Consider the following 27,605-nt stretch of genomic DNA (forward strand, 5'->3'; position numbering starts at 1 on the left):
AAAGGCAAATGCTATTTTGGGCTGCATTAATAGAAGTATAGCTTCCAAATCACGTGAGGTACTGGTTCCTCTCTATTCAGCCCTGGTTAGGCCTCATCTAGAGTATTGTGTCCAATTCTGGACTCCACACTTCAAGAAGGACACAGACAAGCTGGAGCGTGTTCAGAGGAGGGCAACCAGGATGATCAGGGGTCTGGAAACAAAGCCCTATGAGGAGAGACTGAAAGAACTGGGCATGTTTAGCCTGGAGAAGAGAAGATGGAGGGGAGATATGAGAACACTCTTCAAGTCCTTGAAAGGTTGTCACACAGAGGAGGGCCAGGATCTCTTCTCGATCCTCCCATAGAGCAGGACACGGAATAATGGGCTCAAGTTACAGGAAGCCAGATTCCGGCTGGACATCAGGAAAAACTTCCTGTTAGAACAGTACGACAATGGAATCAGTGACCTAGGGAGGTTGTGGTCTCTCCCACACTAGAGGCCTTCAAGAGGCAGCTGGACAACCATCAGCCAGGGATGCTTTAGGTTGGATTCCTGCATTGAACAGGGGGTTGGACATGATGGCCTTGTAGGCCCCTTCTAACTCTACTATTCTATGATTCTATGAAATCTAACTGTCCAAAAGAATATGACCCCTCCTGGGACATCACTCACTCACCCCTCCTCTTCCCACTAGGCAGTGCTAAAACAGCCAACCACACACAAGCCCCATCCCACCCAGTTAACCCTTTCTAACCTGTACAAATATCTCCCGCAAGACTAAATACATTTATATTGATACAATAAAACAGATTAATATAACGAGCAAGTGATTTTGCCACTGCCACCAATCAGAATGACTTCAAAAAGGAGCTGGATAAATTCCTGGAGGCGAAGGCTATCCATGGCTATTAGCCCTGATGGTTGTGTGCTATCTCCAGTATTAGAGGCAGTAAGCCTGTGTGCACCAGTTGCTGTGGAACATGGATGGGAGGGTGCTGTTGCACCGTGTCCTGCTTTGTTGGTCCTTGGCCGACGGCAGGTTGACCACTGTGTGAACAGAGTGGTGGACTAGAACCTTCTCAAACTCAGGAGAGGCAATGAGTGGGGTACCACAGGGCTCAGTCCTGGGCCCAGTGCTCTTCAACATTTTTATTAATGATTTGGAGGAGGAGGTGCAGGGAACGCTGATCAAATTTTCAGATGACACAAAATTGGGTGGGATAGCTAATACCCTGGAAGACAGAAACAAACTTCAAAGTGATCTTTATAGGCTGGAGTGCTGGGCTGAAAACAACAGAATGAAATTTAATAGGGATAAATGCCAAGTTCTACATTTAGGGAATAGAAACCAAATGCACAGTTACAAGATGGGGGACACTTGGCTCAGCAATACTACAAACGAGAAAGATCTTGGAATTGTTGTAGATCACAAGCTGAATAGGAGCCAACAGTGCGATATGGCTGCAAGAAAGGCCAATGCTATTTTGGGCTGCATTAATAGAAGTATAGCTTCCAAATCACGTGAGGTACTGGTTCCTCTCCATTCAGCCCTGGTTAGGCCTCATCTACAGTATTGCGTCCAGTTCTGGGCTCCACAATTCAAGAAGGACGCAGACAAGCTGGAGCATGTTCAGAGGAGGGCAACCAGGATGATCAGGGGTCTGGAAACAAAGCCCTATGAAGAAAGACTGAAAGAACTGGGCATGTTTAGCCTGGAGAAGAGAAGATGGAGGGGAGACATGATAGCACTCTTCAAATACTTAAAAGGTTGTCACACACAGAGGAGGGCCAGGATCTCTTCTCAATCCTCCCGGAGTCCAGGACACGGAATAACGGGCTCAAGTTAAAGGAAGCCAGATTCCAGCTGGGCATCAGGAAAAACTTCCTGACTGTTAGAGCAGTACAACAATGGAATCAGTGACCTAGGGAGGTTGTGGGCTCTCCCACACTAGAGGCCTTCAAGAGGCAGCAGGACAACCATCTGTCAGGGATGCTTTAGGGTGGATTCCTGCATTGAACAGGGGGTTGGACTCGATGGCCTTGTAGGCCCCTTCCAACTCTGCTATTCTATGATTCTATGTTTCATCCAGCGGGGCACTTCTTATATGTTCTGAGGAAGGAGCAAGTGTGACATCATTTACAATGAATGTCCTCTCACAGGGAAACCAAAAGAAACTTTTAGTGCAGGGTGTCAAGCAACAAACCCAAATACAACATAATCCTCTAAAATGGAGTCCTGTTGGTTTATGGGAAATATTGAGCAGGCAGCTGTACCCATAAATCAATCTGCATAGTAGCTTGGACTCACAGGGTCACTTGGAGGCAAAGTTTATTCACCAGAGGCAATCAGACAGATATATCTAATCATAAGACTACTCCGGAACCTTGTACGACTCTGGCACCAACTCAAAGTTCACTGCCTACAACCAGCCATGTTGATGGAAGTTTCTACCACAGTTTGAGCATTGGTGCAGTTGGCTCCTTGTGTGAATTCTCTGTTGGTTATTAAGATATGATTAGCCAGAAAAAGCGATATAATGATTTGCATGAGCAACATCACAAATATATGTTTTTGTGAACTGCCCAGAGAGCTCTGACTATTGGGCGGTATAGAAATGTAATAAATAAATAATAAATAAATAAATATAAATAGGAAGATTTGAAGTCCTTTCTGCATTTGAGACATTTCAAGGATTCACACGATACCTCTCTACCTGGATTCTTTGTTGCTCTCTGGCTGAAGTTTCTTCCACACTCTGAAAAGTTATACATTGTCTAGCTTGTGTGGAGTTTTTGATGTTTGCAGAGGTGGTTCCATTGTCTGAAACTCCTTCCGCACTGTGAGCATTGATACGGTTTCTCCCCTGTGTGGATTCTCTGATGGTAAAGAAGATTTGAGCTACAGCTGAAGCCCTTTTCACACTCTGCGCATTTAAATGGTTTCTCCCCTGTGTGGATTCTCTGGTGGTAAGCAAGACTTGAACTACAGTTGAAGCTCTTTCCACACTCTGAGCATTTATATGGCTTCTCCCCTGTGTGGATTCTCTGATGGAAAATAAGGCTTGAGCTACAGTGGAAGCTCTTTCCACACTCCAAGCAATGATAAGGCTTTTCCCCTGTGTGGATTCTCTGATGGGAATTGAGGCTTGAGCTACAGGTGAAGCTCTTTCCGCACTTTGAACATTTATATGGCTTCTCCCCTGTGTGGATTCTGTAATGGGAATAAAGGTTTGCTCTTTGGCTGAAGCTCTTTCCACACTTGGAGCATTTAAATGGCTTTTCTCCAGTGTGTATTCTGTGATGGGAAGTGAGGCTTGACCGACAACTGAAGCTCTTTCCACACTCCAAGCATTTATATGGCTTCTCCCCAGTGTGGATTCTCTTATGGGAAATAAGACCTGAGCTACAGCTGAAGCTTTTTCCACACTTTGAGCATTTAAATGGTCTCTCTCCTGTGTGGATTCTCTGATGGGAAATAAGGTTTGTGCTCTGGCTGAAGCTCTTTCCACATTCGGAGCATTTATATGGTTTCTCCCCTGTGTGGGTTCTCTGATGTGCAGTCAGAGCTCCACTATCAATGAAGCTCTTTCCACACTCTGAGCATTTGTGTGGTTTTTCCCCTGTGTGTACTCTTTGATGTCTAGTCAAGCTGTTTTTCTGACTGAAGGTCTTCCCACATTCTGAACAGTTCAATGATTTATCCCCATTGTGCATTCTTTTTTGTGTGCTAAGGCTTGAATTATTACTTAGGATTTTTGCAACTTGTGGGATCTTACTCCTTTTGTTTCCTTTGGGGCATACTTGGACTGGGATTTCAGGGAAGTCAACCCTTTCAGAAGCAAGTGATTTCTTCCACCACTTCTGTTTTGATTCGGTTTTCCTTTTCTCCCATTTGCCCTCTTTACCGGTCTCCTTCTCATCACCTGTAGGAAAAGAGAAAGAAACCTAATGAGGGAGAAATGGAACTTCAAATCAGGGAACAAAACCAATTAACTGCTGTGTAAAAATGAAAGACTTAGTGGAGAAGCAGATCATATTACACATTAAATAACCTCCGTTGATTGGAATTAACTACAAGTCAACGTGGGGTAATGTATAGAACTTTGGATGCCCTGTCTCAGATTGAATGGTTATCTCCAATCAAAATAAAAGGCAGGCCAAAAAACTGCCCTACATGAGAACTAGGGCTATGCTTCGCTCTGATTCGGGTTGCGAATCCGGAGCAGAGCGACTCGACCCGCCTCTGCCAAGGGCGGATACGAATCAGGTCGGAGGAGTAGTGGATCGAGGCGAAGCGGTTTGCCTCCATCCAGAGCTCCGAATGCAGGTAAGTGGGGGGAGGGGGGCTCACCTGGTGCTGCCGGCGCTGCCGCAATCTGTGCAGCGATAGCAGCGGAGCCAGGTAAGGGGGCAGGGGGGCTTACCTGTGTCCGTTGCAGGCTTCAACTGAGGCCCAGGCCTCAAAGCGAAAGCAGGCCGCGGCCTGGTTCCACTTTGAGGCCAGGGCCTCAGTTGAAAGCTGTGACGGACTGCGATGGAGGCAGGTAAGTGGGCGGGAGGGGGGGCTTACCTGCCTCTGCCACCGCTGCTGCAGTCCATGTGGTGGTGGCGGCGGAGCCAGGTAAGGGTGGAGGGGGGCTTATAAGGCCCCATTTTGTCCCCCCTTACCTGCCTCCACTGCCCAACATGGAGGCAAGTAAGTAGAGAAAGTGGGGCAAAATCTTGATCCGCCCCTCTGGATCTCGTTCCACGGAGTGGAGCGGGGAGGGTCGGATTGACCCGAAGTTCTGGATCGGGCCACGAAGCAGTTCGGGGGCTCCGTGCACAGCCCTAATGAGAACTGCCGTGTGTGTGTGTGTGTGTATGTGTGCCTGCAGTCAGAGTAGATCATGATTGTCTAGACAGAACAGTAGATTCATATGTTGGTATGCTCAATAAAACCTAGCGTTGCATAGATGTTTCCCCACAATTTGGGGGGAAATGGTCCATTGCTTTGTTGGAGTGGACAAGGAGACAAAAACACCCATGACAGTTGAAGAAAAAAGAGATGTATACTCTGGTGTTGAATAAGATTCACAATATTTAATAGTAATTTCCTAATGAAGGACCTAAGGGCCCGAAACGTCAAGCTAGTGTCAATTTATCTTTTTTAAATCCACGCATTTTTTATTTTTTATTGAGGAAATCACCATTAAATATTGCAAATCTTATTCAGCACCAGAGTATACATCTCTTTTTCCTTCAACTATCACTTTGTGGCCCGTTATGATCACCCTTTCTATCAGGATGGGGCCCAGATTTCCTTCAGAGAGCATGGAAGAGGACTTGGAGTCTGACGAAGAACAGTGTGAGCCAGTGTGGTGTAGCGGCTAACGTGTCAGGCTGGGAGTCAGGAGATCCGGGTTCTAGTCCCCACTCAGCCATGGAAACCCACTGGATGTCTTTGGGCCAGTCACACACTCTCAGCCCAACCCACCTCACAGGGTTGTTATTGTGAGGATAAAATGGAGAGGAGGATTATGTAGGCCACCTTGGTTTCCTTGGAGGGAAAAAGGTGGGATATAAATGCAATAATAAATAAATAAACAGGGCAAAGTTACAGGGAAGAACCTGAACATCAAGGAGACAGAGAGAAGGAAAAATCTTCCCAAAATCAGACTTATCAGTTGGATCAAAGTCCAACCCTAACTTCTCCTTCCATGGGAGCCCAGCAACACACAGAGGGAGAAGAGGTGGGTGTACTGATGCACAGATCAGACGTAGAGTGTTATATGTTGTATTTCACATTATGGTTTTATACTGTTAGTTTTATATTTCGAATTGTCTTAATTTTGTAAACCGCCCAGAGAGCTTCGGCTATTGGGTGGTACAGAAATGCAATAAACAAATAAATAAATAAATAAAAAATGTCCTGCACTCTGGGATGATACATAAATAGAGCATCCAAGCAACATGGGGAGCAGGTATGCATGCCTTCAATGGCATCCGCAAACGACACTGATACTGACAAAGAATAGCAGCCTTTCCGGCTTCCAGAATTCCAGCTTCCAGAATTCCGGCTTTGCAGACAAGCTGGAGCGTGTTCAGAGGAGGGCAACCAGGATGATCAGGGGTCTGGAAACAAAGCCCTATGAAGAAAGACTGAAAGAACTGGGCCTGTTTAGCCTGGAGAAGAGGAGATTGAGGGGAGACATAATAGCGCTCTTCAAATACTTCAAAGGTTGTCACACAGAGGAAGGCCAGGATCTCTTCCCGATCCTCCCAGAGTGCAGGACACAGAATAACGGGCTCAAGTTACAGGAAGCCAGATTCTGGCTGGACATCAGGAAAAACTTCCTGACTGTTACAGCAGTATGACAATGGAACCAGTTACCTAGGGAGGTGGTGGGCTCTCCCACACTAGAGGCCTTCAAGAGGCAGCTGGACAACCATCTGTCAGGGATACTTTAGGGTGGATTCCTGCATTGAGCAGGGGGTTGGACTCGATGGCCTTGTAGGCCCCTTCCAACTCTGCTATTCTATGATTCTATGAATTAGCCAAGGAAAAGGGGATCCTCACCTATATTCATGTAACTCTCCTCCACAACTTTGTTGTGCGGAGTCCAACGGCCTAGATCTAGAAGAAACCACTCGTCCACTGTGGAATATGCAAGTCCTTTTGCAGGAGGCTACGAGAGCCTGGAAGACAAAAAAGAATAACAATTTCTCCTCACAGGTAATGAAGAAAGCCCAGAATGTGGCCAGGAGATCTGCTGTCAGATTCAAATGATCACATGGCATTTTCCAGGAGAAAGCCATTTTAGTCTGTGGCAGCAAAAACAATTCAGAGTCTTCTGGCACCCGAAAAGTGAACAAATTTATTCTAGCACAAGCTTACAGGCCACTTCATGAGGTATATGATGCTTCAGGTATAGATGAAGGACATGTGGAGTGAGTGGAGATGTGAAGACTAGGGGAGGGGGAATTGAAAAATTCAGGGCGGAAATTATTTCCCCGTTTTCCCCCCTCAAGAACATTTTTGGTTCCCCCCCCCCCAAAAAAATTGAACAGCTTTGGACTATGCCATATTTCCCTTTGGAATTTCAGAGAAGGTGATATATCATTACACAGCCTTTACTCCCCCCCACTCCCCAAATAATTTCTAAAAACTATGTAATAAGAATACTTTTACAGAAAGACCAGAGATGTGCATTGATGGTGCTATATAAATAAATAAATAAATAAATAAATAATAATAATAATAATAATAATAATAATAATAATAATGTAAAATGTCTGGAAATACTGAAACCATGGGGGTGGGAAAATCTTACATCTCGGTAATTTCAAAGCGTTTCTAGTTCTTCCATTCCTCGTTAAAATTATTGATCTAAAGTAGGGTGACCCTATGAAAAGGAGGACAGGGCTTTCAGTAGGTGTCATTCGTATGCGTACAGCATCTGGTGAAATTCCCTCTTTATCACAACAGTCAAAGCTGCAAGAGCCCTGCCCTCTTGGCCAGATATAAAAGAGGGCAGGGCTCCTACAGCTTTAATTGTTGTGATGACAAGGGAATTTCACCAGGTGCTGCATGCATAACTATGACACCTGCTGAAATCCCCTTTTCTATGCAACTGTTAAAGATACAAGAGCCCATAAAATTCTCACACGTGTGTGAAATAAGATGGAATAATACAATATTTACAAAAATAATACAAATAGCAATGGCTCAGTGTGGTGTACTGACTACCAACTTAGTCGCCCTCTGGATGTCTGGGACCACCACTCCCGCCATCCGTGACCACTGGCCTGTGGCTGATGGGAGTTCCAGAGGATGCTGGATTGTGCTTTTATACTGTATTTTCTATCATGCTTTTATACTGTTCGTTTTATACGTTGAATGGTTTTAATTTTTGTGTACCGCCCAGAGAGCTGCAGCTGGCAGTATAAAAATGCAACAAATAAATAATAAATAAATTGGGAGAAGCCTAGGGTGATCCTATGTAAAGGAGGACTGGGCTTCTGTGCCGTTAACAATTGCCTAGATAAGGGAATTTTAGTAGGTGTCATTTGTATGCATCCAGCACCTGGTGAAACTCCCTCATCATCACAACAGTTAAAGCTGTAGGAGCCCTGCCCTCTTTTATTGCAGGTCAAGAGGGCAGGGCTCCTGCAGCTCTACATTTTGGGATGAAGAAGGAATTTCACCAGGTGCTGCATGCATACAAACGACCCCTGCTTATATTCCCTTTCCTAGGCAACTGTTAAAGATACAGGAGCCCTGTCCTACTTTCCATAGGGTCACCCTAGCAGGAACCTTAGATTGTCCTCAAGAGAAAGCGGTCCTCAGGAAGGCCTCCCCCATCAGTAGACGCTTGTGGTTGTGCTCAGTATATCTAACACGGAGGCAGTGGGAGGAAGGAACAAAAACCTTCAATACAGGAAAGGGGAAAGTATGTGGTAGGGTGACCATATGGAAAGGAGGATGGGGCTCCTGTATCTTTAATAGTTGCATGAAAAGAGAATTCCAGCAGATGCCATTTGTACACCTTCAGCACCTGGCGAAATCCCCTCTTTCTCACAACAGTTAAAGCTGCAGGAGCCCTGACCTCAGTGCGATATGGCTGCAAGAAAGGCAAATGCTATTTTGGGCTGCATTAATAGAAGTATAGCTTTCAAATCACGCGAGGTGATGGTTCCTGTCTATTCGGCCCTGGTTAGGCCTCATCGAGAGTATTGCGTCCAGTTCTGGGCTCCACAATTCAAGGAGGATGCAGACAAGCTGGAGCGTGTTCAGAGGAGGGCAACCAGGATGATCAGGGCTCTGGAAACAAAGCCCTATGAAGAGAGACTGAAAGAACTGGGCAGGTTTAGCCTGGAGAAGAGAAGATTGAGGGGGGACATGATAGCACTCTTCAAATATTTAAATGGTTGTCCCACAGAGGAGGGCCAGGATCTCTTCTCGATCCTCCCAGAGTGCAGGACACGGAATAACGGGCTCAAATTAAAGGAAGACAGATTCCGGCTGAACATCAGGAAAAACTTCCTGATTGTTAGAGCAGTACAACAATGGAACCAGTGACCTAGGGAGGTTATGGGCTCTCCCACCCTAGAGGCCTTCAAGAAGCAGCAGGACAACCATCTGTCAGGGATGCTTTAGGGTGGATTCCTGCATTGAGCAGGGGGTTGGACCTGATGGCCTTGTAGGCCCTTTCCAACTCTGCTATTCTATGAAAAGGGCAGGGCTCCTGCAACTTTAACTGTGAAGAAGGAATTTCACCAGGTGCTGCAGGCATACCAATGACACCTGCTGAAATTCCCTTTTCTATGCAACTGTTAAAGATACAGGAGCCCTGTCCTCCTTTTCATAGGGTCACCCTATTTAAAACGCGTTTAAAAACTCATTTGTTTTTCAATTGCTTTTGGTATTTTAGCTTGATTTACTGTTCTTACTACTATGATTATTCTCTTATTTCTGCTTTGTGAACTTTGTAGATTTTAAAATAGGGTGACCATATGAAAAGGAGGACAGGGCTCCTGTATCTTTAACAGTTGCATAGAAAAGGGAATTTCAGCAGGTGTTGTTTGTATCCATGTCACACTTGGTGAAATTCCCTTTTCATCACAATTAAAGCTGCAGGAGCTATAATAGAGTGACCAGATCTAAAAGAGGGCAGGGCACTTTAAGCTTTAACTGCTGTGATGAAGAGGAAATTTCCCCAGATTCCCCATATATACAAATGACAACTGCTGAAATTGCCTTTTCAATACAACTGTTAAAGATACAGGAGCCCTGTCCTTCTTTCCATAGGGTCTCCCTAGAGAAGTCTGGACTTGGGGACAGCGCAGTGTACCTCACCCCGCTGTCAACCCTCCACCCCAAATTGGGTGCCCTTTGTCTCACCTTGCCCCCTCGCCCTGGGGCCCTCCACAAGCCCCCTGCCCTCCTCTCTGCAGAGTTCTCCTGCATCCAGAGGCGCTTTGCATGGATCACGCCCTCCCCTTGGGCTGGATCTGGGGGTGGGGGGTCGTAGGGGGCTCTTTCTCCTGGGCTCACCAATCTCCCCCCCCACCAGCGTGGCCCCCTTCCTCCCCTGGCTGGGCTTCTCCGCCTCCCCCTCCCCGGCCTCGCCTTGCGCACCCGCCCACCGCTGCGTCCTCGAAATGCGCTTTTGCGCTCACCTGGCGATGCTGGAGGGACTTGGAGGTGGGCGAGTCAAAGGGCCACCTTGTCGGGGGAAGAGTGATTGGGGTGGGGGAGCAGGAAGTGACGCACCCCCCCTCCTGCTTCCTCCAGGCCTCTCTAGCAAGCAGGCTGTCCCTCCCCTTAACCCCTCCCCTGCCACTCCCCAGCAAAAGTGTTCCTTCGCCCTGCAGAGAGCGCAGAGACGGAGCAGGCTGTATTTTCCACTCTGGGTTGCAGTGAGAACCGGCCAGAACTCTGTTGTGATGAAGAAGGAATTTCACAATGCATACAAATGACACCTGTTGAAATTCCCTAACTGTTAAAGATACAGGAGCTCTGTCCTCCTTTCCATACAGTTACCCTAACTTTTAGTAATTGTATTTTATATTTCACCTTGTAAACCAAGGAGGCCTTGCCTCAAAAAGCAGTATAAAATGTTTTAAATCATATTAATAACCAACCCACAGTTTGCTTAGATAAGAGCTACGTACCACGAGTTCCATTGTAGATTTTAAAATAGGGTGACCATATGAAAAGGAGGACAGGGCTCCTGTATCTTTAACAGTTGCATAGAAAAGGGAATTTCAGCAGGTGTTGTTTGTATCCATGTCACACCTGGTGAAATTCCCTTTTCATCACAACAATTAAAGCTGCAGGAGCTATAATAGAGTGACCAGATCTAAAAGAGGGCAGGGCACTTTAAGCTTTAACTGCTGTGATGAAGAGGAAATTTCCCCAGATTCCCCATATATACAAATGACAACTGCTGAAATTGCCTTTTCAATACAACTGTTAAAGATACAGGAGCCCTGTCCTCCTTTTCATAGGGTCACCCTATTTAAAACGCGTTTAAAAACTCATTTGTTTTTCAACAGCTTTTGGTATTTTAGCTTGATTTACTGTTCTTACTACTATGATTATTCTCTTATTTCTGCTTTGTGAACCCCTTCCCCCCTTCATATGTTTTAATGAGATTTTATTATATTATTATTATTATTATTATTATTATTATTTATTTATTTATTTATATAGCACCATCAATGTACATGGTGCTGTACAGAGTAAAACAGTAAATAGCAAGATCCTGCCGCATAGGCTTACATTCTAATAAAATCATAATAAAACAATAAGGAGGGGAAGAGAATGCACCAAACAGGCACAGGGTAGGGTAAAACTAACAGTATAAAGTCAGAGCAAAATCAAGTTTTAAAAGCTTTAGGAAAAAGAAAGGTTTTTAGCTGAGCTTTAAAAGCTGTGATTGAACTCGTAGTTCTCAAGTGTTCTGGAAGAGCGTTCCAGGCGTAAGGGGCAGCAGAAGAAAATGGATGAAGCCGAGCAAGGGAAGTAGAGACCCTTGGGCAGGTGAGAAACATGGCATCAGAGGAGCGAAGAGCACAAGCGGGGCAATAGTGTGAGATGAGAGAGGAAAGATAGGAAGGAGCTAGACAGTGAAAAGCTTTGTAGGTCAACAGGAGAAGTTTATATTGGATTCTGAAGTGAATTGGAAGCCAATGAAGAGATTTCAGAAGTGGAGTAACAAGGTCAGAGCGGTGAGCCAAGAAGATGATCTTAGCAGCAGAGTGGTGAACAGAAACCAATGGACTGATGTGAGAAGAAGGAAGGCCAGTGAGAAGACGGTTGCAGAAGTCCAACCGAGAAATAACCAATGCATGAACAAGAGTCTTGGCAGAAGAGACAGACAAAAATGATCGAATCCTGGCAATATTATACAGGAAGAAATGACAGGATTTAGCTACTGTCTCAATATGAGGAATAAAGGAGAGCGAGGAATCAAATATAAAGCCAAGACTACGAGCTTCCTTGACTGGAGTAAGTGTAACATCATTGACCGTAAGAGAGAATGAGAGATGAGGAGAAGGTTTAGGAGGAAAACAAGCAATTCAGTCTTTGCCATATTAAGTTTCAAACGACGATAAAGCAACCAAGCTGAGATATCTGAAAGACATGCCGAGATTTTAGATTATAAGCCTCTAGGCAGGGTATCGCTGTTTTATTTGTATATTTTGTACAGCACCAAGTACATTGTTGGTGCTATATAAATAAATAAATAAATAATAACAGTCAGACCCAGGGTCCATCTAGTCCAGCACTCTGTTCACACAGTGGCAAAACCACTGTTGACAAGGGACCAACAAGCAGGACATGGTACAACAGCACCCTCCCACCCATGTTCCCCAGCAACTGGTGCACACAGGCTTACTGCCTCAAATACTGTATGATGTGATGCCAGTGACTGACGTGACTAATGGAATCATTGTGACCTTTTCCTGTTGCTATAGTTCTTTGACTTCTTTCTCTCTTTTCCTCTTTCTTTTCACCATTTTTGTCATTCGATGTTGCTATGTCGATAAGGTATGTGTATTTTTCTTTTTTTGTCTATGACCATGACTCTGACTATGTCTATGTCATATATAAAATATGTCTATGACTCTGTCACTTGCAAGGTATTGTTTTGTCAGTATGAATTGTTCTGTCCCAGTATATTTCATGGTCTGCATTTTCCAAGATTGTTTTGGGTGAGTATGTATAGTATGGTGTGAAAAGGTATAGGGCAGCGTTCTCTGGCCGCTCTCACCGGATTTAGCACAGCCCAAGGACAAAGATGCCAGAAGCTCACCAAAGTGAGGTATAAGACTTTATTAGACTAAGGGTAGGGTTGATACATGGGGAACAATACTAATAAAATATCATAAAAGCATGCATAGCATAATAACCCAGCAATGGTCTAAAATAATAAAACTTAACTGTGCCTAAGCTCACGCCGGGCCGAGTCCACCTCTCATGATTTTACTCCTCCTGCCAGCAGCCGACACCACAGGATTAAGGAAGGCCTCCCCTATAACACTCCTCTGCTCTTGCCCCCTCCCTTTCGGGCTTTGTTCAGCCAGGTTTCACACCTTCCTTGGCCTGGCCGATCACTCAAGGCCGTTTGACAGATAAGGTCTGGTGTCTTGGCGTCAGCCTCCACAATAGCTTGGGACCGCAATACCTGATGGAACGCCTTTCTTGACATGGACCTACCTGTACATTGCGCTCAACATCTAAGGTCCTCCTCCAAGGGAAGCTCAGAGGACGGCAACAAGGGAGAGGGCCTTTTTGGGTGGTGGCCCCCCGACTGTGGAATGATCTCCCCGATGAGGCTCGCCTGGTGTCAAACCTGTTATCTTTCCGGCGCCACGTCAAGACTTTTCTCTTCTCCCAGGCATTTTAACAGCATTTAACAACACTAAGATTGTTTTCTAATGGCCCCCAGAACTGTTGTTTTAAATGGATACTGTTGTTTTTATGTTTCTGATGATTTTAAATTTTGTATACTTTTTAAAAAAATGTTTACTGTTTTTAATTCTTGTAAACCGCCCAGAGACCTTCGGCTGTGGGGCATTAATGCAATAAATAAATAAATCCTCCCCTCCTCAGGTGCTGCCAAGGCCCTTTGTCTGTTAACATTTAATGTGTCATAAAAAGATAGTTAAAAGAGATCCCTCTTCCTGTATCACATCACCCATGTGTCCTTATCCAGCACAGTCTATCTGCTTTCCCTTACACTTCCCCCCTTAAGATGAAATTTCTAGAAAATTCCATCTCTTCTTAACTTTTATTTTTTTTACATTACACGGCCCCTTTCTTCTTTCAGTGCTCTCGCAGGAGCAGGGGTATATAACTCTGTTTTCTTCTCATTTTCTCTTCTTCACTCCCCTGAGTGGCTCCGGGATAAACCATCTGCCACCACGTTGTCTTTGCCCTTAATGTGAGTTATGGTAAAGTCATAGTCTTGTAGGGCTAAGCTCCATCTCAGCATCTTCTGCTTGGTGCTTTTCACCCTGGAGAGCCTCGTGTGGCGCAGAGCGGTAAAGCAGCAGTTTCTGCAGCTGAAACTCTCCCCACGGCCTGAGTTCGATCCCAGCGGAAGCTGGTTTCAGGCAGCCGGCTGGGGTCCACTCAGCCTTCCATCCTCCCGAGTTCAGTAAAATGAGTACCCAGTTAACTGGGGGGGAAAGGGAATAACGGCCGGGGAAGGCAACGGCAAACCACCCCGCTATAAGGCCTGCCAAGAAAACATCAGTGAAAGCTGGTGTCCCTCCAAGAGCCAGTAATGACTCAGTGCTTACATGAAAGGTTCCTTTCCTTTTCCTTCCAGGCAGCATAGGGGAGAATTATCTGTTTGCAACTGAAACCCCACAGATATGGCCGTAGTTTCCCGATTGCTCACACGATGGCCAAACATTCCTTCTCAATGGTAGCCAGGGCTTTCTCCCGAGGCAACAGCTTTTTGCTGATAAAGGCTACAGGCCAGAGCTGCCCGCCCCCCCATTGCAGCAGGATGGCACCCAATCTCGCTTTGGAGGCATCTGTTTGCACCGCGAATGGTTTATCAAAGTTCGGGGCCAGGAGGATTGGAGCCTGCCTCGTTTGCTTTTTCAACCCTCTGACAGGACTCAGTCCATCTAACCTGCACTGGTTGCCATTTTCAGCACAAGTCCGTGGGGGGGGGGGAGGGGGCACCAGACCGCTGAAATTGGGGACAAAGCATCTCTAGTACCCTGCTAGCCCCAAAAGGAAACCACCTGTTTCTTTGTCTGGGGAATGGGCCATTGCTGTATAGCTTCCACTTTAGCCTCCAGTAGTTTCACGCTGCCCCAGCCCACCCAGTGCCCCAGGTAAGTCACCTCCCCTAACCCAAACTGGCATTTAGAGGCTTTTACTGTTAACCCTGACTGCTGGAGATACTTCAAGACTTGGTCCAAATGATCCAGGTCTCACTAAAGACTGCGACATCGTCCAAATAAACACAAGAGAATTCCCCCAAATCCTGCAGCACACCATTCATGAGTCTCTGAAAAGTCCCAGGACCCCCCTTAAGCCAAACGGGAGCACCGTGAACTTGCAGAGGCCCCCCGGGGCCGCAGAAGCTTACTTCAAGGCGGCATCTTCATCCAGGGGCACCAAAACCCCTTGGTTAAATCCAGGGTTGGAGATGTATTTGGCTTTCCCCAGCGTTTCCACCAAATCATCGGTCCTTGGCATAGGAAAGGGGTCCCCTAGAGATATTTTGTTCAGCCGCCTATAATCTACGCAAAATCTCACCGGTTGCTCTTTCTTGGCCACCAACACAATGGGGGAAGACCAGGGGTTCTGACTCTTCTCTATCACCCTCCATTGCCAACATCTCCTTAATTTCCTGGTTCACTATCTCTAGCTGTTTCCCATTCACCCTATACCGGGGGGGGGGACTGATGCCCCCCCTGTGAAAATAGAGTGGCAGGATAACATGGTGCACCCCGGCAGCCCTGAAAAGAGATCTTTAAAAGCCCCTAAGTGTTGTTTCAGCTGCGCCTTCTACTGTGCTGTCAGGGATTCTGGCAGGCTCATAGTTGACAGCCCCTCCTGATTTCTGTATTCGGCTAACACATCCGTCAATTGCTCCAGTTCAGTGTTAACTCCCCTGCCACCTTGCTGGACAACCATCTGTCAGGGATGCTTTAGGATGGATTCCTACACTGAGCGGGGGGTTGGACTCAATGGCCTTGTAGGCCCCTTCCAACTCTGCTATTCTATGATATGGCAAGCATTTCTATAGATTTGTCCTCCCATAGAATCATAGAATAGCAGAGTTGGAAGGGGCCTACAAGGCTATCGAGTCCAACTCCCTGCTCAATGCAATAATCCACCCTAAAGCATCCCTGACAGATGGTTGACAGCTGCCTCTTGAAGGCCTCTATTGTGGGAGAGCCCACCACCTCCCTGGGTAACTGGTCCCATTGTCGTACTGCTCTAACAGTCAGGAAGTTTTTCCTGATGTCCAGCCGTAATCTGGCTTCCTGTCACTTGAGCCCGTTATTCTGTGTCCTGCACTCTGGGAGGATCGAGAAAAGATCCTGGCCCTCCTCTGTGTGACAATATTTTAAGTCTTTGAAGAGTGCTCTCATGTCTCCCCTCAATCTTCTCTTCTCCAGGCTAAACACGCCCAGTTCTTTCAGGCCATAGCTAGACCTAAGGTTTATCCCTGGATCGTCCAGGGGTCAAACCTGTTCATCCAGGTGACACACAGGGGATCCAGTGCTCAGGCAGGGGCGAACCCTGGATGATCCCAGGATAAATCTTAGGTCTAGCTGTGGCCTCAGTCTCTCTTCAGAGGGCTTTGTTTCCAGACCCCGATCATTCTGGTAGGCCTCATAGAATCATAGAATAGCAGAGTTGGAAGGGGCCTACAAGGCCATCGAGTCCAACTCCCTGCTCAATGCAGGAATCCACCCTAAAGCATCCCTGACAGATGGTTGTCCAGCTGCCTCTTGAAGGCCTCTAGTGTGGGAGAGCCCACAACCTCCCTAGGTAACTGATTCCACCGTCGCACTGCTCTAACAGTCAGGAAGTTTTTCCTGATGTCCAGCCGGAATCTGGCTTCCTTTAACTTGAGCCTGTTATTCCGTGTCCTGCACTCTGGGAGGATCGAGACGAGATCCTGGCCCTCCTCTGTGTGACAACCTTTGAAGTATTTGAAGAGTGCTATCATGTCTCCCCTCAATCTTCTCTTCTCCAGGCTAAACATGCCCAGTTCTTTCAGTCTCTCTTCATAGGGCTTTGTTTCTAGACCCCTGATCATCCTGGTTGCCCTCCTCTACACACGCTCCAGCTTGTCTGCGTCCTTCTTGAATTGTGGAGCCCAGAACTGGATGCAATACTCTAGATGAGGCCTAACCCGGGCCGAATAGAGAGGAACCAGTACCTCACGGGATTTGGAAGCTATACTTCTATTAATGCAGCCCAAAATAGCATTTGCCTTTCTCCCATGGATGTTGTGATGTCAAATAAGACCATGTTTCCAACAGATGCTCTTTACACACTTCATTGTGCGATCTTATGCATGTTTAGACAGGTAAAAATGCCCAGCCAACTTTTTGTATCTAAACACACATTGGATTGTGCCTTGAGCCATTTGAATTGTCTTGTAGATATAGTTTCATGGGAAGTAAGTGAGTTCTCTGTCCAAAGCTCTTTCAATGCTGCAAAGATTGAAATGGTTTCTCCCCAGTGTGAATTCTATGATGCTTTGTAAGGTCTTCGCCCTTCCTGAAGCTCTTTCCACACTCCATGCATTTATATGGTTTCTCCCCAGTATGGATGCTTTGATGTATATTAAGGATGGACCTTCTCCTAAAACATTTCCCACACTCCAGGCACTGAAATGGTTTCTCCCCAGTGTGAAATCTGTGATGCTCCGTAAGGTCTTCGCCCTTCTTGAAGCTCCTTCCACACTCCATGCATTTATATGGTTTCTCCCCAGTATGCATGCTTTGATGTATATTAAGGACGGACCTTTTCCTGAAACATTTCCCACACTCCAGGCACTGAAATGGTTTCTCCCCAGTGTGAATTATGTGATGTTCTGTAAGATCTTCGCCCTTCTTGAAGCTCCTTCCACACTCCATGCATTTATATGGTTTCTCCCCAGTATGGATGCTTTGATGTATGGTAAGGACGGACCTTTTCCTGAAACATTTCCCACACTCCAGGCACTGAAATGGTTTCTCCCCAGTGTGAATTCTGTGATGTTCTGTAAGGTCTTCCCCCTTCTTGAAGCTCTTTCCACACTCCATGCATTTATATGGTTTCTCCCCAGTATGGATGCTTTGGTGTATATTAAGGACGGACCTTTTCCTGAAACATTTCCCACACTCCAGGCACTGAAATGGTTTCTCTCCTGTGTGAATTCTTCGGTGGGCAGAAAGCTGGTTATTCCGGCTGAAGCTCTTTCCACATTCCTGGCACTGAAATGGTTTTTCTCCTGTGTGGATTCTCTGATGGGAGGTAAGGCTTGATTTCTGACGGAAGCTCTTCCGACATTCTAAGCATTCAAATGGTTTCTCCCCTGTGTGGATTCTCTGATGCAAAATGAGGCATATTCTCTGACTGAAACTCTTTCCACACTCTGGGCATTGAAATGGTTTCTCCCCAGTGTGAATTCTTTGGTGGACGGTAAGGTTGTTATTCCGACGAAAGCTCTTTCCACACTCCAGGCACTGAAATGGTTTGTCCCCAGTGTGAGTTCTTTGATGTGAAGTAAGACTTCTACCATGACTGAAAGTCTTTCCGCACTCCAGGCATTGAAATGGTTTCTTCCTACTGTGAATTCTTTTATGTAAATTAAGGCTTCCAACATGACTGAATGTTTTTCCACACTCTGGGCATTGAAATGGTTTTTCCCCGCTGTGAATTTTCTGATGGGAAGTAAGGCTTCCACTAAGATGGAAGCTTTTTCCACACTCCAGACACTGAAATGGTTTCTTGCTAGTGTGAATTCTCTTCTGCTTACTAAGGTGTGTATCCCAGCTTAAGCTCTTTCCATTCTCCAGGTATTTCAATGGTTTCTCCCCTGTGTGAGTTTTCTGATGTGAAGTAAGGCTTCTAGTATGGCGGAATGTCTTTCCACACTCCAGGCATTTAAAGGGTTTCTCTCCTGTGTGGATTCTTTGATGAGAGGTCAAGCATGAACTTTGACTGAAGGTCTTTCCACACTCCAGGCATTTAAAGGGTTTCTCTCCTGTGTGGATTCTTTGATGAGAGGTCAAGCATGAACTTTGACTGAAGGTCTTTCCACACTCCAGGCATTTAAAGGGTTTCTCTCCTGTGTGGATTCTTTGATGGTACTTAAGCAATGACTTCCAACGGAAGCTCTTCCCACATTCTAGGCATATAAACGATTTCTCCTCTGTGTGGATTCTTTGATGGAACTTAAGTTGTGACTTCAAACTGAAGCTTTCCCCACATTCTAGGCATTTAAATGGTTTCTCCCCTGTGTGAGTTCTTTGGTGAAAGGTAAGGCTTGCTCTCTGACTGAAGCTCTTTCCACAATCAAGGCATTTAAATGGCTTCTCTCCTGTGTGAATTCTTTGATGATTCTTCAGGTGAGCCTTCTGTTTAAAGCTCTTTTCACATTCTAGGCATGTAAATGGCTTCTCTCCTGTGTGGATTCTTTGATGATTCTTCAGGTGAGCCTTCTGATTGAACCTCTTTCCACATTCTAGGCATGTAAATCGCTTCTCTCCTGTGTGGATTCTTTGATGAGACTTAAGGTGAACCTTCTGACTGAAGCTTTTTTCACATTCCAGGCATTTCAATGGTTTCTCCCCTGTGTGGATTCTTTCATGACCAATGAGGTCTTTCCTCCATTTGAAGCTCTGTCTACTCTCCAGATTTTTATATGATTTCTCCTCTGTGTGGTTTCTCCCCTGTTTATCAAGAGTTGATCTATAAGCAACGCCTTTTTCACATACAGAGTGCTCATTTCTTCTCTTTCCTTTGGGATTTTTTCGAGGTACTGATATTTCATGGAAATCAAGATCCTGAGAACTGAGAGATTTATTTCTCCCCTTATTTGTTTGTTTTCCTTCTTGCCTCCTCGTTCCATCTTGATCCCCATTCTCTTCCACATCTGGACAGTTACTACTTTCCACCAATACTTGAGGCAGTTCCTTTTCCTTCACTGTCTCGCACAAATCCCCTTCTGAAAGAAAGACAGCGAAAGAGGGGGAGAGAGAAAGACAGAGATCCAATTTGAGCACAAAGAAAGAATAGATTTTGAACTATGACAATGAAACAAATCAACTCCTGCAGTAAATGTCTCAGTTTATTTATTTCTTAGGGTGACCCTATGAAAAGGAGGACAGGGCTCCTGTAACTTTAACAGTTGTATTGAAAAGGGAACTTCACTTCAGCAGGAGTCCTTTGTAGGCATGCAACCCTAGGTGAAATTCCCTCTTCATCGCAACAGTTAAAGCTGCAGGAACTATACTAGAGTGACTAGACACAAAAGAGGGCAGGGCTCCTGCAGCTTTAACTGTTGTGAGGAAGAAGGAATTTCACCAGGTGCTGCATGCATAACAATGACACCTGATGAAATTCCCTTTTTTATACAAGCGTTAAAGATATAGGAGCCCTGCCCTCCTTTTCATATGGTCACCCTAACATTATTTACAGTACTGCTCAATATCTAAAACAGATTCCAGAGCGGTGAACATAAGTATAAACAGTCAAACGAAAGAAGATTTTAAAAAGCAAATTGAAATTGTTCAAACAAAGGACCAGGAAAAACTGGTGGCTAGTCAGTAGAGGAAGGGTTCCCAAAACAGAGTTGTTTTCAGGAGGTGCCAGAAGCAACCTAGTGTTGGCTAGGGTGACCCTATGAAAAGGAGGACAGGTCTCCTGTATCTTTAACAGTTGCATAGAAAAGGGAATTTCAGCAGGAGTCATTTGTATATATGGGAAACCTGGTGAAATTCCCTCTTCATCACGACAGTTAAAGCTGCAGGCAGGGTTGGCGCTGCCATAGAGGCAACTCAGGTGGCTGCCTAGAGCGCCAAGCAAACGAGGGCGCCAAACAGCGGGGGGCGGGAGCAAGCGGTGAGCCAGCGGGCAGGCAGGCGGGCGGGTGGGGAGTGAGTCAGTGAGCGAGCGAGCAGGGGCAGGCAGGAGCGAGTGAGCAGGGGGGCAGGAGTGAGCAGGGGGCGGGAGCGAGTGAGTGAGTGAGTGAGCAGGTGGGGGGGGCGCAATATAGTCTGGCGCCGGCCCTGGCTGCAGCTGCCCTGCCCTCTTTTGTATCTAGTCACTCTAGTATATTTCCAGCAGCTTTAACTGTTGTGATGAAGAGGGAATTTCACCAGGTGCTGCATGCATACAAATGACACCTGCTGAAAGTTCCTTCTCTATGCAAAGGAGGACAGGGCTCCTGTATCTTTAACAGTTGTATTGAAAAGGAAATTTCAGCAGGTGTCATTTGTATACGTGGGGAACCTGGTGAAATTTCCTCTTCATCACAACAGTTAAAGCTGCAGATGCCCTGCCATCTTTTAGATCTGGTCACTCTAGTATAGCCCCTGCAGCTTTAACTGTTGTGATGAAGAAATTTCACCAGGTGCTGCGTGCATAAAAATGACACCTGCTGAAATGCCCTTTTCTATTCAACTGTTAAAGATACAGGAGTCCTGTCCTCCTTTTCATAGGGTCACCCTAGTGTTGGCGCCTGCCTGACCTCCAGTGGCAGGGAGTTCCACAGAGAAGGGGCCACTACCCTAAAGGCTCTTCTCCTGGTGGATTCCAACCGGGCCATCGGTCTACGTGGAACCACCGGGAGCATGCCCTCCAATGAGCTCAGTGATTGGGCAGGTTGGGAAGGAAATTTTTGAGTGATTATGCCTTTAAACACGTGATGTGGGAGTTGATCCTCCTACAGGTAAGACTATCCTGATGTTCTGCAAATGAAGGAGAGAATTCTGTTTAGCCGCAACAAACATAAGCTAGGAGGCTTGTGTCTGAGCAGAGCTGGAAGCCAGAGCGGCTGTTAGAACCCATAGTGACTGGCCAATGAAGCCCACCCCTGGCCTTGATCCAGCCTCACAGCTCAGCTTTCTTTTCCAAAGGTCAATGGGGTAGGAACAGTGTGTGGAATTACCAGAAAAGCAGGGTGTCTTCTCTGCCTGGGGCATTGAAACCATCCCGCACACTAGGGCAGTGGTTTTTAACTTTTTTGGCGTCACACCTCCCTTGTGAAAAATCTTATGACCCACACCTCCCATGTGTTAACGGCCCAAAATTTAGGCTTAGGCCAGACGAGTTTGCATTTTTTAGTTCTGTTTCTGGGCTAAAAAAAGAAAGAAGCATATTCAATGAAAGGAACACAAACTCAAGCAATGAATAGTGTTGAAGCCGACTGTGGAGGAGTCTTGTTTGTTTGTTTGTAAACCACCCCTCAGCACTTGGAAGATCCCAGCCGCACAATCCAATCACGTTTAGGGAGAAGAGGCCTATGCTGGGAGTTGTAGGCTAGGGTGACCCTATGAAAAGGAGGACCGGGCTCCTGTATCTTTAACAGTTGCATAGAAAAGGGAATTTCAGCAGGTGTCATTTGTATATATGGAGAACCTGGTGAAATTCCCTCTTCATCACAACCGTTAAAGCTGCAGGAGCTATACTAGAGTGACCAGATTTAAAAGAGGGCAGAGCACCTGCAGCTTTAACTGTGGTGAGGAAGAAGGAATTTCACCAGGTTCCCCATATATACAAATGACACCTGCTGAAATTCCCTTTTCAATACAACTGTTAAAGATACAGGAGCCCTGTCCTCCTTTTCATAGGGTCACCCTACAAAAGTGGGCAGGGCTCCTGCACCTTTAACTGTTGTGATGAAAAGGAAATTTCACCAGGTTCTCCATATATACAAATGACACCTGCTGAAATCCCCTTTTCTATGCAACTGTTAAAGGTACAGGAGCCCTGTCCTCCTTTTCATATGGTCACCCTACCAAAAAGGCGACTACCGTAGAAACAAAATAAACCCAATGAGTTAAATCGTCATTCAAAAATTATACACACTTGTTTTTACTAGAATAACTATTTACAATCCAATACTAATACAAGTCTACAACAATCAACTATCACATCAGTGTAGCATTTCAGTACATATCAATAACATTCAATTGCTATTGGCAGTAAGTTGTTCGAATAAAGCAATTCGCGGTGTTCTTATCTTGTGAACCAGCCAAAAGAAAAAGAAGTAAATGAGAGTTGTTACTGTGGAGTAACTCTAATCAAATGTGTTTCTTTGGAATTGTTATTTTTTACAGAGTACTAAGGCCGACATTTTTGAAGAAGATACTTCGAAACAAGGAATAACATGAACCTTGTTGACTGAATTTGGTCTTAATATACTGTTGATGTGATTGGATGAAAGTGTTTGATGTCTATGGTTCGGATATTTTGCATTGATTGTTTGAATTTGGTTTGAAATTATTGTTAAGTACAATTGAATGCTATTGATATGTAATGAAATGCTACACTGATGTGATAGTTGATTGTTGTAGACTTGTATTAGTATTGGATTGTAAATAGTTATTCTAGTAAAAAAGAAGCGTGTATAATTTTTGAATGACGATTTAATTCATTGGGTTTATTTTGTTTCTACGGTGGTCGCCTTTTTGGTAGGGTGACCATATGAAAAGGAGGACAGGGCTCCTGTACCTTTAACAGTTGCATAGAAAAGGGGATTTCAGCAGGTGTCATTTGTATGTATGGAGAACCTGGTGAAATTTCCTTTTCATCACAACAGTTAAAGCTGCAGGAGCTATACTAGAGTGACCAGATATAAAAGAGGGCAGGGCTCCTGCAGCTTTACAAATGATCCCTGCTCAAATTCCCTTTTCTATGCAACTGTGAAAGATACAGGAGCCCTGTCCTCCTTCTACTGCACTATTTGGATTTCTGTGTATGACCTCGGACTGGACTGGCTTCTTGGAACTACCTGGGCCTTGACCAGGGCACTTGCCAGCCTTAAGACAGGACAGGAGAAATCAAATCCATGAGAGCCATCTGAAGAAGCCCCATCGTTTCTAGTCAACACAGAGTCTCAGGACGCATCTAAGGACCTACCTGTCATGGCCTCCTGGACAAACAGTTCCCCTTTTTCTTCAAGCCAAGAGATGAGGTCAGATTTGGGCAGCAAAGGCCCCTCTGAATTGGAAAACAAGAACGCAATGGTTACATCTGATACAAAAACATGCAGAAATTTGGAAGAACATTTTCTCTGTGCTCTCATCCCATTGAAAAGATGGAGAGGATGAAGGTAAGATATTTTGAAACAGGAAATATCCTGGTGGTACTCTTTTATATTGTATTTTATATTATGGCTTTGTACTTTTTACTATTTTTAAATGTTGTAAACCGCCCAGAGAGCTTCGGCTGTGGGGCAGTATATAAATGTAATTAAATAAATAAATAAATAAATAAATACTGTTGTTTTATACTTTGGATGGTTTTAATTTTTGTGAACCGCCCAGGGAGCTTCGGCTATTGGGCGTTACAGAAATGCAATAAATAAATAAATAAATAAAATTACAGGTGTGTGTGAATTACAGGTGTGTGTGTGTGTGTGTGTGGGTGGAACACGAACCCAGAATTACCCATCTGGTCTTCACTGCTTGCCCAGCTAGAGTACTCACTGGAACATCATATAAAGACCATGGCAGGGTCTACACTACTGCTTTTAAAACGGTTTATAACAGTAGTGACAACTGTTGGGGCCCAGGACACACTCCATGTACTGTTTTCAAAATGTTTTCAAAGTGTTATATCCTGCTTGGTGTAGATCTAGCCCATATAACACAGGTTGTAAAAGAATTGCATTGGTTGCTGAGACGCCACCCCCTCACACACAAGGCTTTAACACACACACCTCCCTCAGGCTAAGCACCACCACTTAAATACCCGAGGAAGGGGTAAAAAGAAAAGTATAACCTTTCCCTTAGAGCAGAGGGAAAAGGTACAGAGATTTGGAAAAGGCTTTTCAGTGAATATAGCAGGCTGAGGGGGTAGTGTAAACCAATACAGCAGGAGACACAGCCAAACTGACACGTGGTTTTAAGGTAGCAAAATAAAGAAAATGTTTATTGTAGTTTACAGTTCTTAGTTCCTTCGAATTCTATTCCAATCCTGCCTATTCTTAATAATATAGGTAGTAACCGATCTAATAATAACAATCCTTAGACCCTATGATCTTATGTTCACTCACTCCTTACACAACTCCTTTTTATACTGTATTTTGTGTTTGTGTTTTTAGACCGTTGGTTGTTTTATTATAGTTTTAATTTTTGTGAACCGCCCAGAGAGCTTCGGCTATTGGGCGGTATAAAAATGTAATAAACAAACAAACAAACAAACAAATAAATAAGAAATCACTCCTCCAAACCCAGTTACCATCTGAACCCCTCAAACCACTCAGCTCCCCCATAAATAGACTCCTCCCCCTTTCCACAGCATCACTAGCCACACCCACTCAGTCCAACATTCCGCACTCTCTAGACATACTCATCCAGACATACCTAAGGGAATAGAAATGTGGGTAATGTCACAGTTGCCTATATGCTTCTGGTAGGAATTCAAGGTGTTGGCAATGATATTCAAAGCGCTAAAAGGCTTGGGACCTCAGTACTTGAGGGAGTGTCTCACCCTATATATGCCTACCTGAGTTTTCAGATCTGTTCAAGAAGCCCTCCTCCGCATCCCATACATTATGGTGGGACACGGGAAAGGGCCTTCTCTGTTGTGGCACCCCGGTAGTGGAATTCCCTCCCCTTGGAGGCCCGACTGGCGCTGACACTGGCTTCATTTTGGCACCAAGCTAACACATGGCTCTTTGCCAAAGCCTTTGAGGGATAAGTTCTCCATGGTTACAAATCGTTTTAATTGTATGTATTGCTTTTAAAAAAATTCTACTGGTTTTAAATTGTTAACGATTTAGTATGTTTTTTTTAGCAGTGTAAATTACGTATGTTTATATGGTTCTGAGATCCCAGTGATATAGGGAGGGATACAAATGTTTTAACAAATAAATATAAATAAAAGTGGGAAAAGGTTAGTCGGGGAGACAGCAGTGCTGTACGTCCCATAGCTTAGCAAAGGGAAGTAAATTCCCAGTCTAAAGGGAAGTGTCTGCTTAGGACATCAATTGGCATCTTGTCATAAGAACACAAGAAGAGCCCTGATGCTGGATCAGACCAAGGGTCCATCTAGTCCAGCACTCTGTTCTCACAGTGGCCGACCAGCTGTCGACCAGGAACCCACAAGCAGGACACGGTGCAACAGCACCCTCTCACCCATGTTCCCCAGCAACTGTAGGCTTAAAGCTACTGGTACTGAAGGTAGCAGATAGACAGCAAAACTAGTAACCACTGATAACCCCTTTTAAAAGCCATCCAAATTGGTGACCACCACGACATCTTGTGGTAGTGAGTTCCGTAGTCTAACTTGGCACTGCATGATGAAATCCTTCCTTTTATTTGTCCTGGATCTCCCACCCATCAGCTTCATGGGATGATCTCGCTGAGTTCTACTGTTTTGAGAGAGGGAGGAAAATGTCTCTCTGTCCACGTTCTCCACACCAGGCATCATTTTGTACACCTCTATCAGGTCTCCCCTTAGCTTCCTTTTTTCCAAGCGAAACAATCCTAGTTGATATCACCTTCCCTCATAGGGGAGATGCTCCAGCCTCTTAATCATTTTAGTTTATTTATTTATTTATTTATTAATTACATTTTTATACCGCCCAACAGCCGAAGCTCTCTGGGCAGTTCACAAAAATTAAAACCATCATAAAACAACCAACAGGTTAAAAACACAAATACAAAATACAGTATAAAAAGCACAACCAGGATAAAACCACGCAGCAAAATTGATATAAGATTAAAATACAGAGTTAAAACAGTAATATTTAAATTTAAGTTAAAATTAAGTGTTAAAATACTGAGTGAATAAAAAGGTCTTCAGCTGGCGACGAAAGGAGTACAGTGTAGGTGCCAAGCGGACCAGTGTAGAATCACAGAACCATAGAATAGCAGAGTTGGAAGGGGCCTACAAGGCCATCGAGTCCAACCCCCTGCTCAATGCAGGAATCCACCCTAAAGCACCCGTCCAGCTGCCTCTTGAAGGCCTCTAGTGTGGGAGAGCCCACAACCTCCCTAGGTCACTGATTCCATTGTCGTACTGCTCTAACAGTCAGGAAGTTTTTCCTGATGTCCAGCTGGAATCTGGCTTCCTTTAACTTGAGCCCGTTATTCCGTGTCTTGCATTCTGGGACGATCGAGAAGAGATCCTGGCCCTCCTCTGTGTGACAACCTTTCAAGTATTTGAAGAGTGCTCTCATAGGGTGACCATATGAAAAGGAGGACAGGGCTCCTGTATCTTTAACAGTAATGTAGGAAAGGGAATTTCAGCAGGTGTCAATTGAAGTGGGTGAAATTCCCTCTTCATCACAACAGTTAAAGCTACGCTAGCTATAGTAGAGTGGCCAGATACAAAAGAGAGCAGGGCTTCTGCAGCTTTAACTGTTGTGATGAAGAGGGAATTTCACCCTCTTCAATTGACACCTGCTGAAATTCCCTTTTCTACATTACTGTTAAAGATACAGCAGCCCTGTCCTCCTTTTCATATGGTCACCCTAGCTCTCATGTCTCCCCTCAATCTTCTCTTCTCCAGGCCAAACAGGCCCAGTTCTATCAGTCTCTCTTCATAGGGCTTTGTTTCCAAACCCCTGATCATCCTGGTTGCCCTTTTCCCAGCTCTATAATATCCTTTTTTTTCAGGTGTGGCGACCAGAACTGTACACAGTATTCTAAGTGTGGTCACACCATCGATTTGTATAAGGGCAGCACGATACTGGCAGTTTTATTCTCAATTCCTTTTCTTATAATGCCTAACGTGGAGTTCTCTTCTTTACAGCGGCCGCACATTGGGTGGACATTTTCATCGGGCTGTCCACCACAGCCCCAAGATCTCTTTCTTGTCTAAATCCTTGCCAGGTCAGAGGCAGGTGGTGCAGGAAAGCCAGGATTAGATAGAATTGGTATGGTGGACCTACGGGCCTCATGCATTCTCTCTGCTGACATCCTTACTG

General features: G+C 45.1%; 5 protein-coding genes across 5 annotated transcripts in view; 2 read left to right on the top strand and 3 right to left on the bottom strand.

Annotated features, from left to right (window-relative positions):
• The window catches only part of LOC134396281 (zinc finger protein 420-like), a 918,719-nt gene that overhangs the window by 464,536 nt on the left and 426,578 nt on the right, over positions 1-27,605 (bottom strand). The window lies entirely within an intron of this gene.
• LOC134396311 (zinc finger protein 345-like) overlaps positions 1-27,605 on the top strand; it is a 190,452-nt gene that overhangs the window by 49,312 nt on the left and 113,535 nt on the right. The window lies entirely within an intron of this gene.
• The window catches only part of LOC134396983 (zinc finger protein 883-like), an 87,126-nt gene that overhangs the window by 10,959 nt on the left and 48,562 nt on the right, over positions 1-27,605 (top strand). The window lies entirely within an intron of this gene.
• Positions 2,630-10,197, bottom strand: LOC134396422 (zinc finger protein 239-like). The gene is made up of 3 exons (XM_063122921.1): positions 10,144-10,197; positions 6,542-6,660; positions 2,630-3,905 (listed from the first exon to the last, which is right to left on the bottom strand). Exons 2-3 carry the CDS (start codon positions 6,549-6,551, stop codon positions 2,758-2,760), a joined length of 1,158 nt encoding a protein of 385 aa, XP_062978991.1. The 5' UTR covers positions 6,552-6,660; positions 10,144-10,197; the 3' UTR covers positions 2,630-2,757.
• LOC134396984 (zinc finger protein 850-like) lies at positions 17,164-25,813 on the bottom strand. Its single transcript, XM_063123600.1, has 5 exons — positions 25,810-25,813; positions 23,588-23,668; positions 19,627-19,670; positions 18,587-19,395; positions 17,164-18,250 (listed from the first exon to the last, which is right to left on the bottom strand). The coding sequence occupies exons 1-5, from the start codon at positions 25,811-25,813 to the stop codon at positions 17,164-17,166; spliced, it is 2,025 nt and encodes a 674-aa protein (XP_062979670.1).

This window comes from Elgaria multicarinata, chromosome 3 (genome assembly GCF_023053635.1).
Source record: "Elgaria multicarinata webbii isolate HBS135686 ecotype San Diego chromosome 3, rElgMul1.1.pri, whole genome shotgun sequence".
Lineage (NCBI taxonomy): Eukaryota > Metazoa > Chordata > Lepidosauria > Squamata > Anguidae > Elgaria > Elgaria multicarinata.